The sequence below is a fragment of the Chionomys nivalis genome, chromosome 5 (assembly GCF_950005125.1).
Source record: "Chionomys nivalis chromosome 5, mChiNiv1.1, whole genome shotgun sequence".
Lineage (NCBI taxonomy): Eukaryota > Metazoa > Chordata > Mammalia > Rodentia > Cricetidae > Chionomys > Chionomys nivalis.
Window position 1 is genome coordinate 113,309,863 of NC_080090.1, and position 13,246 is coordinate 113,323,108.

The 13,246-nt window shown below is 35.0% G+C and overlaps 1 protein-coding gene across 1 annotated transcript in view; it reads right to left on the reverse strand.

The window, feature by feature from the left end:
• Positions 1-1,069: 1,069 nt before the first annotated feature.
• The window catches only part of Cdh19 (cadherin 19), a 102,847-nt gene continuing 90,670 nt past the window's right edge, over positions 1,070-13,246 (reverse strand). Inside the window, exons 12-13 of the mRNA XM_057770503.1 lie at positions 6,305-6,556; positions 1,070-1,777 (exon numbers count right to left, since the gene is read on the reverse strand). Coding sequence (XP_057626486.1) covers positions 1,287-1,777; positions 6,305-6,556 — 743 coding nt within the window. The 3' untranslated portion in view covers positions 1,070-1,286. The remainder of the gene's footprint in view (positions 1,778-6,304; positions 6,557-13,246) is intronic.

Genomic DNA, 13,246 nt, shown 5'->3' on the forward strand with positions numbered 1-13,246 from the left:
ATATATATATATATATATATATATATATATATATATATATATATATACTATATATATTAGTTCAAGGTCATATATTATTAATAAAAATCATTATAAAAAACATTTTGAAGAGCATTGTACTCACTGCATTAATTCCTATTCAAATACCAATTTTGACTCCATTATGATTTTGACATTATAAGAAACATTCATGAAAAGTACATTAAATTATCACATTTTATGTTTTATTTACCCTAAAGTCACATGTCTGACAGCTAATCATTTACTCCTCCATAATACTATAAAGAGAAGACTCTATTGCATCTGAGGGTACTGAGTGATCATTCACATGCTAATCTCCTAACAGTATAAGAAATACAAAGACAGATATCATGTTTTACTTATATGAATAGTGAAATTCAGTGCAGGTGATTGTAACATTTGTGGTAAATAGTAATTCAAATTTGAATTCAGTATTGCAATTATATGGCTATCACAGTTTCTAAATAAACCAAAATATACTTGAACTTTTTAAATACTTTCCACCAGTAACAAAAGCAATAATTTAATGACAAGTAAATGGTGACTTGCATTTGTTTATTTTAGTTTTACAATGAAAGAATAAGTACTTGTAGTTGCTAGGAAATTAATCTATGAAAAATTCCTAAGAATACCTTCTGTTTCCATTTGTTATTCAAATTCATAATAAGTGAATTAATGTGAGTTACTTTACAACTCTCATTATTTCATGTATTTAATAGATAGTCAAACTCAGAATACTAAATGGTACACTTGACAAAAGTATCAAAACAAAATGATTCATATAATCTTAAACAGAAAACTTCTAACATATAAAATAATATTTTTAATTCTCTATAAAATCACTCAAGTTTCTCGAGATCATAAATTTGATCTTTGCACAACATCAGGAATTTATACTTTTAGAGGCATCATTGCTACATTACACAGGAATGGTTAGATTAAAAACTATGCAGATGTCTTTATCTGATACGTTTCTCATTTTGCCCTTCTGCATTGTTGAGAGTCTGTGTTGGATTACATCAAAAAATTCTAGTGATTCTTAGTGATTCAGCAGGGGTGGCTTGCAGTCATATGTGAAATATGATTGGTTTTACCTCTCTCAAACTCTGTGTTTTACTGGAAATAACCATAAGTATGTATTTGAAAATATCAATTCTACAGACAGGGGCTCCTCCTGGACAGAAAGTCAGAGAATGCGATTTTACCAAAGGCTTGTAATTTCATGTAAATATATTTTAATTCTTGCATGTTGGTATATGGAAATCTTAGTTGTTAATCTGCATTGCAGAACCGAACATGTATGCCAATCTTTTAAAATGAGGTCCCAAATCATTTAGATAGTCAATATTATCTTCTTGATCAGTGACTATAGATTCCAAGGAGCTCAGAGAACCAGCTGATGATCCTGTGCCCTCAAAAGCAAAAGTTTGCAGTGAGTCAAAGGGGGGAGCACATGGATCTGTATTGGCTTCCTCCAACTTCTCTAGAATGAATTGTCGGAATATGGCACTTTCTGGGCCCACTACCAGAGACTGCCTATACAGGCTCCTGATCTCCATGCTCTTTCTCTTCCGTGGCTTTCTTTCTCTCATGATTATGCTGCTTCTCAACTCTGTAATATCAAAGGCTTCTGAGTCTTCTTCCCCACCCCCTTCATCATCATAGCAAAATATATTCTCTCCAAATTCTTCACTTTTCTTTGGAAATAGGATATGATTTCTTTGTTGTTTCACAGCCAGTATCAAAAAGATAAACCCTGGTGAAAGACATATGAATATAAATTAGTTCATATAGCATAGTGTAAATTTTGCAGTTCTTTGCCTTAACCGAAGTTCAGGAAATCATTGCAAGTTTGATGACTCTAAGGAAACTAGTAGGTTATGGAAAATGTTATCTGGAGTTATAATTCTGTGTGATGGTTTAGAGGAATGAGTAAACAAAATAAAGTGAACTGTTTTTTCTCTTAATTTAAAATTCAAAATGTAATTTAATTCTTCTAATATTATACAGAACAAATACAGCAATGAAACATTTTGAAATCTGAATATGTTTACTCATCAATGATCCATGATAATTGATGTTCAGAAAAGGAATCATTTGATATTCTTTGAGGCAAACTCATGGTATAGATATTTTTTAAGTGTTTATACATTATTATGTATATTTTACTTATAGTATGAGTAGACTACAAAATATATGTATATATGTATATACTTAAAAATGTTTTATAATACCAGACCTTGTTATAAAAACTTAATATTTACTGGTAGATCTCATACTTATGAAAATAATTTATTATTAATGATTTATGACAAATGAGAAACAGAAAATATATATACATGATATCATATCTCCTCTATGAAAGAAGACACCCATGTGTAAAACAATCCAAATGGCATTCTCATTTGAATTCTGTGATATAACAGCAATTTTAGAAAATCCAAATTAACTCAGGTATCTGAAACATACAGTGATTAGTAGCTATATGGAGAAAAAATTAAAAACAGGTAGAAATGGAACAAGGTCAAAATATGTTTTAGTTTAAAATAAGAATAACTAAATATAGTGTGTGTCTCAATAATAATCAATTTCAATTTTTTTCTTAGCTTTCAATTTTATGTGTCTCCTTAGAACTTTCTATTATAGTATTTGAAATAAATATGAGGTGACCTTACTAAAATTACATATATATAACATATTTTTGGTTTGGTAACCCAGACCAAAAATATGAACATGATATGTATTTACTAAGAAGTGGATATTGAGAATATAGTTCATGATCCTAGAGAAGCTAAGTAATAAGGTAAACCTTGAGAAAATCCTGTAGAGATCCACCTGGGAAGGGGAAACAGACAAGATTGCTTGACAATATTGGGAGCATGGGGATGGGAGGAGTAGGGAGGGCAGAAGGGGAGAAGGGGAGAGGAAAACTTGAAGAAAGGAGATGCATGAGATAGAGGAAGGACACAGATGGGAGCAGGGAAAGAGGTATTTGTTCAAGGGAGTTATTGTGGGGCTAGCAAGAAACATGGCTCTAGAGAAATTCCCAGGAATCCAAAAGGATGACCAAAGTAATAGATGAGGGTATGCCTAAAGAAGACTTGCTCTGTAGTCATACTGAAAAATATCTTAAATGTCACCATAGAATATTCATTTAGCAACTGATGGAAACAGAGGCAGAGATTCACTTCAGAGCACTGAACTGAGCTCCCAAGTCCAGTTGAAGAGTGGGAGGAGTGAGAATATGAGCAAAGAAGTCCATACCACAATGGGTACACCCACTGAAACAGTTTATCTGATCTAATGGGAGCTCCCCAACTGTAGCCAGAAAGGGAAGAAAGCATCATAGATCCAAAATAGCCTCTCTGACTGTGGGTGACAGTTGTATGACTGGTGCAGACTCTGAGGTCCCTGGTAGTTGCACCAGGATTTATTCCTACTGCTAGTACTGGCCTTTTTGGAAACTTTTGCTTTTGGTGGATATATTGTAAAGCCTAGATATAATATTGAAGGCCTTGGACCTTCTCCAAAGCAATATGCCTAACTCTCTCTGAGGAGTGGAATGGGGTGTAGTGGAGGTTTATATGGAGGGGATGGAATGAAGGGAAAGAATGGGAACTTGGACTTGTATGTAAAAGGAAAGAAGATGATTTGTTTTCTTGTTTTAAAAAAAAATTTAAAGATGTTATGGTGTGTGTGTGTGTGTTAATAGTGGAATATTACTTGTTGGGAGCATAGCACAAAGATACTTGTTACATCCAGAAAAAATACAAGAATGTTAAGCCTATGGAATGTTCTTCTCAAAGGACAGGATGTAAACCATGTTCTTTCTTCTGGAAAACTAGGAATTTGAAATGATTAACATCGTGTATTATATGTTGGTCCAGGCCATATCAACCTTCTATGACAGGAACAAAACCAGATTCAGTTAGTAATTTAAGTGGCTCTTACAGTCTTGGTATACTGACCCAAGATCCCATAACCATATTCATAGATTGTTAAAAGTCAGACACTTCCCTAGTCCTTTAGATAGTACACATAGCCTATCTGGAGAACCCAACTACTAGGAAGAAATGACATGTATTATGAGTTGAGTTTCATTAAAATCAGTTTTCCTTGGGAAATAATGATTCAATTATACTGAGAAACATTTATTCCAATTTGTACTTTTTAATTTGCTGACAATAAAACATTTGACAATCATACTCTTTAAAAGTTTTGATGCAGAATGTCAATTTGATATGAGTTTTCAGTCTCATTTGTTTTCATTTTATTTTGCTAACTGAAACCAGCAATGACAGGCTGAAACACTATCCTTTAGAAAATGGTAAAATCCCTCTAAAACATGAATTATTCTATAAGGCTTTATATTATGCAAATGTTGAGATAGGAAGAATAAGTTTTGAACCCTTGTTGCATTGGAATGTATATTTAGAAGTATTTTAAGTGGTTAAAATACTCATGTGCTTATGATAATATTAAATTATAAATGATGATCATAATTATGCTTTAAAATGAAGAACAAATGTAAAAAATGAATATGTGTATCATATTAATATTGAAATTTTTATATAGTCATATAATTTCAATCCTGATACTACAATAAGTTGAATAAAAATTGCCTCCAATAAATAATTTTCTTAATTTAATTAAAAAATTCATAAAATTTTGCCAAAGATTTTAGTTGACCCATACTTCCCATCAACAAAATATATATCATGTCTTTGGACATGAAGCTTTCTGTGGTTGAGGTGGAGTCCAGGTTTGGGTTAGTAATATTGTTGAATTATAGCTGAATACATCTTACTTCATAAAGAATGTTAGGATTTTTCTGTTTTTATAAACATCTCTAAAAATAATATGCAAAATTAAACCAGGCTCAAGAAACATATATATTTGTCATATTTTATAAAGTTATAATGTTAGACTGTGAAAAATAAACAAATGAGTGCTATATGTCTGCTCACCAAAGCAACAATAATAAACCAATATATAAAATTAGAGTGAATTGACTGAGATTTCTTTCTATTCCATGCTTTACATATAGACTTTACATTCCACATTATTCTTTTTAATACCACAAATGATTCCCCTTAGTTTTTAATTGAAAAATACAACTTCTTTAAATTTATGATCTAGAGCTTGCCTTTTTTTAATGGAGTAAAATAGTTTGTTTTTTTTTTTTTTTTTTTTGATAGAGGATTACAAAAAGCAAGGAGTATATCTGAAAAACCAAACAAAGAAGTATACCTTATAAAAATAAGACAGGCAAAACTTTGAAATTTTGTTACACATATAATCATTGTATCATTATTAAATCAAATTAATTAATGTATAATCTCAGATTTTTAAACTGAATAGTAATATTTAATAATTCTAAAGTTGAAGATCTACACCATTTGGTTATCAAATACCACCTAGTTTCCCATAAAGGTACACATGCATGTAAAATTATACAGATTGAGCAGGTTATATTTATGTTTCAGATGATATATATGTATATAATATATAAGAAAATTAATGTAAAAGAGGTCATAATTTGAACAAAAGCAAGAAAGTGTAAATGGAAAGACATGAAGGGTGGAACAAAATTCAATAAAATGTTTTATTTGTATTATTATCTCATAAAATGAAAAAAATAGATTTTATTTCCTTGTTTTCACAAGTCATTCTGCCATTTATAGTAAAATGAAGGATCCTGGAAATCGTTAGGTCAATTGACAAAAGGCAGCTACTCAAAGACAAGTGAAGGATGACCACAGTATGATGAAGAACCAAAAAAACCTTGTAAAACAGCAGAGATAAGTCCTTGTGACCTATTATACAACAGTGATCATTAGAAATAGTAATTTAACACATGCTTAGAAATGGGCTCTTCAGAGTACTGTTTATAGTGTCCTGTTCAGATGTAGTAGATTTGATTACTGGTATTCTCAAGTCACAAAATTTCAAGAAATTCTTTATTGCTACAAGACCCTTGAGAAAATACATATTTCTTACAGTGAGTTTAAATTTCTTCATTTGTCTGATTGATAATTACTTTTGGTTTATTCACTTATATCAGATAGAGATAATCATCCATTTTAACAAGTTCTAGTGAAATATCAAATTGCACAATAAATAAAAAGAGCCCAAAACAAATTCTATTTAGTTTTAAATAAATAGAATATATAAATAAATAGAAAATATAAAAATATGTAGAAAATATTTTATAACTACCTCTTTAACAAATTCTTGGTGTTCCTTTTACAAATGAAAGTTTTTACCATCCAATATTACTTACCAAATATTATCATAATGAATACAAGGATAGCAATTATTACTTCAGTTTTGAATCTCATGATTAGCAGAAGTCCCTTTTTAGTGCACATCTCTGTGCTTGCACTTTCTCCACAGTCACAGACTTGTATAGTGAGGGTGTTTGTGCTTGTAAGAGGTGGGATTCCATTATCAGAAATTAAGATGATCATTGAGAGAACAGGCTCTTCTTTAAGGCTGAAACCCATTCTATTAGTCAGAATTACAGCTGTGTTATCTAAAACAGAAATTCAAGTTCACAATTTTTTCAACAATATAAATCACATGTGAACAATGTAAGTACTAGGGATAAAAACATTTCAATATAATAATATCTGTCTAAATAAAAATATTATACTAAAATATCCAGCCCTAAATCATTTTAAAATATTCTAAAAATTAATTACATAATAAGAATGATTATTTGAACCAGATTTAAAAGGTTTTGAGAAATATAAATGATCAGTGCATAGATAAAATAATGTTTCTGTATACTGATTTCAGTACTGAAATGGCTATTCAGCAATAGATTAAAACTTTATTTTCACAGTGTCCAGCGCAACTTAAAAAAATAATTACAAAGTTACTAGACATGTGTAAGATATTCAGTAACCTAACTACTACAGCTTGTGCTTTTAAATAATATACATTCTATTTAGAAAAAGGCATAATTCTATTTTGGAGAGAAATCTGATTAGAATATTCTTTTACTTTGACATTACCAAATTATATTTCATATAAAATTCCACACATATGTTCACTACTTGTAACTAAATTAATTAATCAAAATGATAATATGGCAAAAATCAGGGAATTGTTTCACAAACACTTGAAAGAATAAGTGAAAAAAATCATGAGTACTTCCATTTATTTGAATCTTGTTTCTAAATCTTAAATAATTAAAATTATATTTTCACCATTTTCTTCTCTCAAACTTTTATGAGGAGAAAAAGTACCCTCACTCAGGGAATGCCTCAATTAGCCTCAACTATGGACATGTCTGTGAAATACTTTCTTGATTTCAAGCACACATAGGAGGGCCCAGACTTTAATGCCACATTCAGAGAAATGGGCCTAGACTTTTATAAAAAAGGGAGAAAACAAAACAAAAACAAAACAAAATTTAAAAATCACTGGACTGAAATCCCAAGGCCCAAAAGAGGAGCAGAAGGAGAGAGAGCACGAACAAGGAACTCAGGACCGCGAGGGGTGCACCCACACGCGGAGACAATGGGGATGCTCTATCGGGAACTCACCAAGGCCAGCTGGACTGGGTCTAAAAAAAGCATGGGATAAAACCGGACTCGCTGAACATAGTGGACAATGAGAGCTGCTGAGAAGTCAAGAACAATGGCACTGGGTTTTGATCTTACTGCATGTACTGGGTTTGTGGGAGTCTAGGCTGTTTGGATGCTCACCTTACTAGACCTGGAAGGAGGTGGGAGATCCTTGGACTTCCCACAAAGCAGGGAACCCTGACTGCTCTTCAGGCTGCTGAGGGTGGGGAAGTTTATTGGGGGAGGGGGAAGGAAATGGGAAGCTGTGGCAGGGAGGAGGCAGAAATCTTTAATAAATAAATAAATAAATAAAAATAAAATCACACAAAAATAAGAAAAGGAGAGTTCAACAAGCCAGAGAAAAACATGACATTATGCCTCTGTGGTTTCTGCTTCAAATTCTTGCTTGTTTTAGCTAGTATTTTACACAGCAACAGAAACAAACCAGAGCACATTTCCATTACTATAAATGATATTTGTATCCACAAAATAAATTTGAGAGGCACAAGACATCAACATTTATTTCATTCCAAGTCTCTTCCTAAATCATACATTTTCAGTAAAAGAAAAACTTATATATGTATATGAGGGGCAAAATATTTTTCAGATTAGTGAAAAAGCTGAACAAAATAATTTTATGGACACCATTCACTCCCCGTTCATTTAGCAGGGGCTGCTCCCCTCTGCTGGGGCTTCTCTCTCCCTAACCCATCCCAGTTTTCACCCAGGAACCTCCTCCCTTCTTCCTCCCTTCCACAGGCCAATGGGATCTGCCAGCTCAGCCTGTTTGGATGCTGAGATGGGGTGCTGAGGGCAACGGGGCCAGCAAGAATTGCTTTGCTTCAATAGCCTTCCTGCAGCAAGGTAGGCCCTTTGTCAGCGTGGTCCCTGGCCAGCAAGGGAACCAGATCCTGTTCCATAAGATCCATCGGATAGCATTTGAAGGAAGAGATGGGCAGGCGCCAAGGCAAGAATTCCTCCACCAATCTGAAAAACAACATGAAAACACCAGAACCCAGGGATCTGAAAACAGAAGGTCTTGAACACCCTAATCCAGAAGAAGAGGAAAAAATTGACTTTATGAAAGTGATAGAGTCCCTTAAAAAGCATGTAAAAAATGCCCTTATAGAAATGGATGAGAAGTATAACAAAAAGTTTGAAGAAATGAATAAATATGTAAATGATACCATGGGAAACCAAGAAAAAACAATCAAACAAGTAATGGAAACAGTTCAAGAATTGAAAACTGAAATGGAAGCAAAGAAGAAAACACAAACCGAGGGCCGACTGGATATGGAAAATCTAGGTCAACGAACAGAGTCTACAGAAACAAGCATAACTAATAGAATACAAGAGATAGAAAAAAGAATGTCAGACTCTGTAGACACCATTGAGAAAATAAACACCCTGATCAAAGAAAACAGCAAATCCAACAAATTCTCATCACAAAACATTCAGAAAATATGGGACACAATAAAAAGATCAAACCTAAGAATAATAGGGATAGAGGAGAAGAATTACAGCTCAAAGGCCCAGAAAATTTATTTAACAAAATTATGGAAAAAAACTTTCCCAACATAAAGAAAGATATTCCAGGAGTTTGTGACCTGACCAGCAGCAGCGGAAGCAGCCCTGGACAGGGAACTCTGAAGTTCCTCATCCCCCACCCTATACTCCCTGGGCTACCTGCAGGGGCTCTACACACTGCATACTGCCTCTCTCTTCTTGTCCCACCCAGCTTGCATCCAGAACCCTTCTTCCTTCTGCCCCCTTTCCTCTTTGGGCACATAACACCATCCAGCTCAGTCTGTCTGGTGCTGGGGGCAAATCCTCAGGGCAAGTAGGCAGGCGAGACTTCCTTTGTTTCTCCAGCCTGCCCGCACCAAGCAAGGTAAGGCCTTTGTTTACAAACTACCCAACCTGCACGGAGATCTGATCTAGGCACCAGGAGAGACAGCAGTGGGGTGAGTTTGTGACCTGACCAGCGGCGGCGGAAGCAGCCCTGGACAGGGAACTCTGAAGTTCCTCATCCCCCACCCTATACTCCCTGGGCTCGCTGCAGGGGCTCTACACCCTGCATACTGCCTAACTCTTCTTGTCCCACCCAGCTTGCATCCAGAACCCTTCTTCCTTCTGCCCCCTTTCCTCTTTGGGCACATAACACCATCCAGCTCAGTCTGTCTGGCACTGGGGGCAAATCCTCAGGGCAAGTAGGCAGGCGAGACTTCCTTTGGTTCACTGGCCTGCCTGCACCAAGCAAGGTAGGAGCTTTGTTTACAAACTACCCAACCTGCACGGAGATCTGATCTTGGCACCAGGAGAGCCATCAGTGGGAGAGCTAATCTGGGTACCAGGAGAGCCGTCTTTGGGCACGGAGATCTGATATTGGTACCAGGAGAGACATCACTGGAGCACCAGGAGAGCTATCACTGCAGGGTGCCATCACTGGGAAAGTACATCAGTAGGCAAGGAGACCTGATCCGTTAAAAGAAGATCCATAGGGGAGAATTCGGAGAAAGAGATGGGCAGGCGCCAATGCAAGAATTCACCCAACAATCTGAAAAACTATATGAAACCACCAGAACCCAGCGACCTCACAACAGGAGGACATGAACACCTTAATCATGAAGAAGTAGATAAAATTGACTTTATGAAAGTGATTGATGCCCTTAAACAGCATGTAAAAAATGCCCTTATAGAAATGGATGAGAAGTATAACAGAAAGTTTGAAGAATTGAGTAAATCAGTGAATGATACCCTAGGAAACCAAGGAAAAACAATCAAACAAATAATGGAAACAGTTCAAGACTTAAAAACTGAAATGGAGGCAAAGAAGAAAACACAAACAGAAGGCCAGCTGGACAGGGAAAATCTAGGTAAACGAATAGAGACTAAAGAAGCAAGCATAACCAACAGAATACAAGAGATAGAAGAAAGAATCTCAGATTCTGAAGACACCATAGAGAAAATAAACACGCGGATCAAAGAAAACAGCAAGGCCAACAAATTCTCATCACAAAACATTCAGGAAATATGGGACACAATAAAAAGACCAAACCTAAGAATAATAGGAATAGAAGGAGAAGAAGCGCAGCTCAACGGTCCAGAAAATATATTTAATAAAATTATAGAAGAAAACTTTCCCAACCTAAAGAAAGATATACCTATGAAGGTTAAAGAAGCATACAGAACACCAAATAGGATGGATCAAAAAAAAACATCCTCTCGCCATATAATAATCAAAACACAAAGCATACAGAATAAAGAAAGAATACTAAGAGCAGCAAAGGAAAAAGGCCAAGTTACTTATAAAGGTAAACCTATCAGACTTACACCTGACTTCTCTATGGAAACCATGAAAGCCAGAAGGTCCTGGATAGATGTACTGCAGAAACTAAGAGACCATGGATGCAAGCCCAGACTACAATACCCAGCCAAGCTTTCGTTCACTATAAATGGAGAAAACAAAATTTTCCAGGATAAAAACAAATTTAAACAATACGTAGCCACAAATCCAGCCTTACAGAAAGTAATAGGAGGAAAATCACTAATCAAGGAGTCCAACAATGACCACAGTAACTCAGACATCTAGAGACCCTTTACCAGCACATCTCAAAGAAGGGAAACACACAAAATCTACTACTAAAAAAAATGACCGGAGTTAACAAACACTGGTCATTAATATCACTTAATGTCAATGGACTCAACTCACCTATAAAAAGGCACAGACTAAGAGATTGGATACAAAAACAGGATCCAACATTCTGCTGTTTACAAGAAACACACCTCAACCACAAAGACAGGCACCTACTCAGAGTAAAGGGCTGGGATAAGGCTTATCAAGTAAATGGACCTAGGAAACAAGCAAGTGTGGCCATACTAATTTCTAACAAAGTTGACTTCAAACTTAAATCAATCAGAAGAGATGGAGAGGGACATTTTCTACTCATAACAGGAACAATTCATCAGGATGAAATCTCAATCCTGAATATCTATGCCCCTAATATAAAAGCACCCACGTACGTAAAAGAAACATTGTTAAAACTCAAGGCAGCCATCAAACCGCACACATTAATAGTAGGAGACTTGAATACTCCTCTCTCACCAATGGACAGGTCAATTAGACAGAAACCTAACAGAGAAATAAGAGAATTAATGGAGGTAATGAATCAAATGGACTTAACAGACATCTATAGAATATTCCACCCAAATAGGAAAGAATATACCTTCTTCTCTGCAGCTCAGGGAACCTTCTCAAAAATCTACCACATACTCGGTAACAAAGCAAACATTCACATTTACAAAAAAATATTAATAACCACCTGTATCTTATCAGATCACCATGGATTAAAGCTAGAATTCAGCAACAATGCTACCCCCAGAAAGCCTACAAACTCATGGAAAATGAATAGTCAACTACTGAACCATACCTGGATTAAGGAAGAAATAAAGAAAGAAATTAAAGTCTTCCTTGATGACAATGAAAATAAAGAAACAACATACTCAAACCTATGGGACACTATGAAAGCAGTCCTGAGAGGAAAGTTCATAGCACTAACTGCCCACTTAAAGAAAACAGAGAAAGCACACATTGGAGACTTAACAGCCCACCTGAAAGCTCTAGAAAAAAAAGAAGCAGACTCACCTAGAAGGGGTAGAAGGCTGGAAATAATCAACAAAATAGAGACACAGAAAACAATTGAAAGAATCAATAAATCAAAAAGCTGGTTCCTGGAGAAAATCAACAAGATTGATAAACCCCTATCCAAACTAATCAAACAGCAGAGAGAGAATTTGCAAATTAATAAGATCAGAAATGAAAAGGGAGACATAACCACAGACACAGAGGAAATTCAGAGAATCATTAGATCTTACTACAAAAGCCTGTATGCCACAAAACTGGAAAATGTAAAAGAAATGGACACTTTTTTAGATAAATACCATATACCAAAGTTAAACCAGGACCAGGTGAACAACCTAAATAGACCTGTTAGTCGTGAAGAATTAGAAGCGGTTATCAAAAACCTCCCTTCCAAAAAGAGTCCAGGACCAGATGGTTTCAATGTGGAATTCTACCAGAACTTCCAAGAAGACCTAATACCTATACTCCTTAAGGTATTTCACAATATAGAAACAGAAGAGTCATTGCCAAATTCCTTTTATGAAGCTACAGTAACTCTGATACCAAAACCACACAAAGACCCAACCAAGAAAGAAAATTACAGGCCAATCTCACTCATGAACATCGACGCAAAAATCCTCAACAAAATTCTGGCAAACCGAATCCAAGAACACATTAGAAAAATTATCCCTTATGATCAAGTAGGCTTCATACCAGAGATGCGGGGCTGGTTTAACATACGCAATTCTATCAATGTAATCCATCATATAAATAAACTGAAAGAAAAAAACCATATGATCGTTTCATTAGACGCTGAAAAAGCATTTGACAAAATTCAACATCCCTTTGTGATAAAAGTCTTGGAGAGATTAGGGATACAAGGGTCATACCTAATTTTAATTAAAGCTATATACAGCAAGCAACAGCTAATATCAAATTAAATGGAGAGAAACTTAAAGCCATCCCACTAAAATCAGGAACACGCCAAGGCTGTCCACTCTCTCCATACCTCTTCAATATAGTTCTCGAA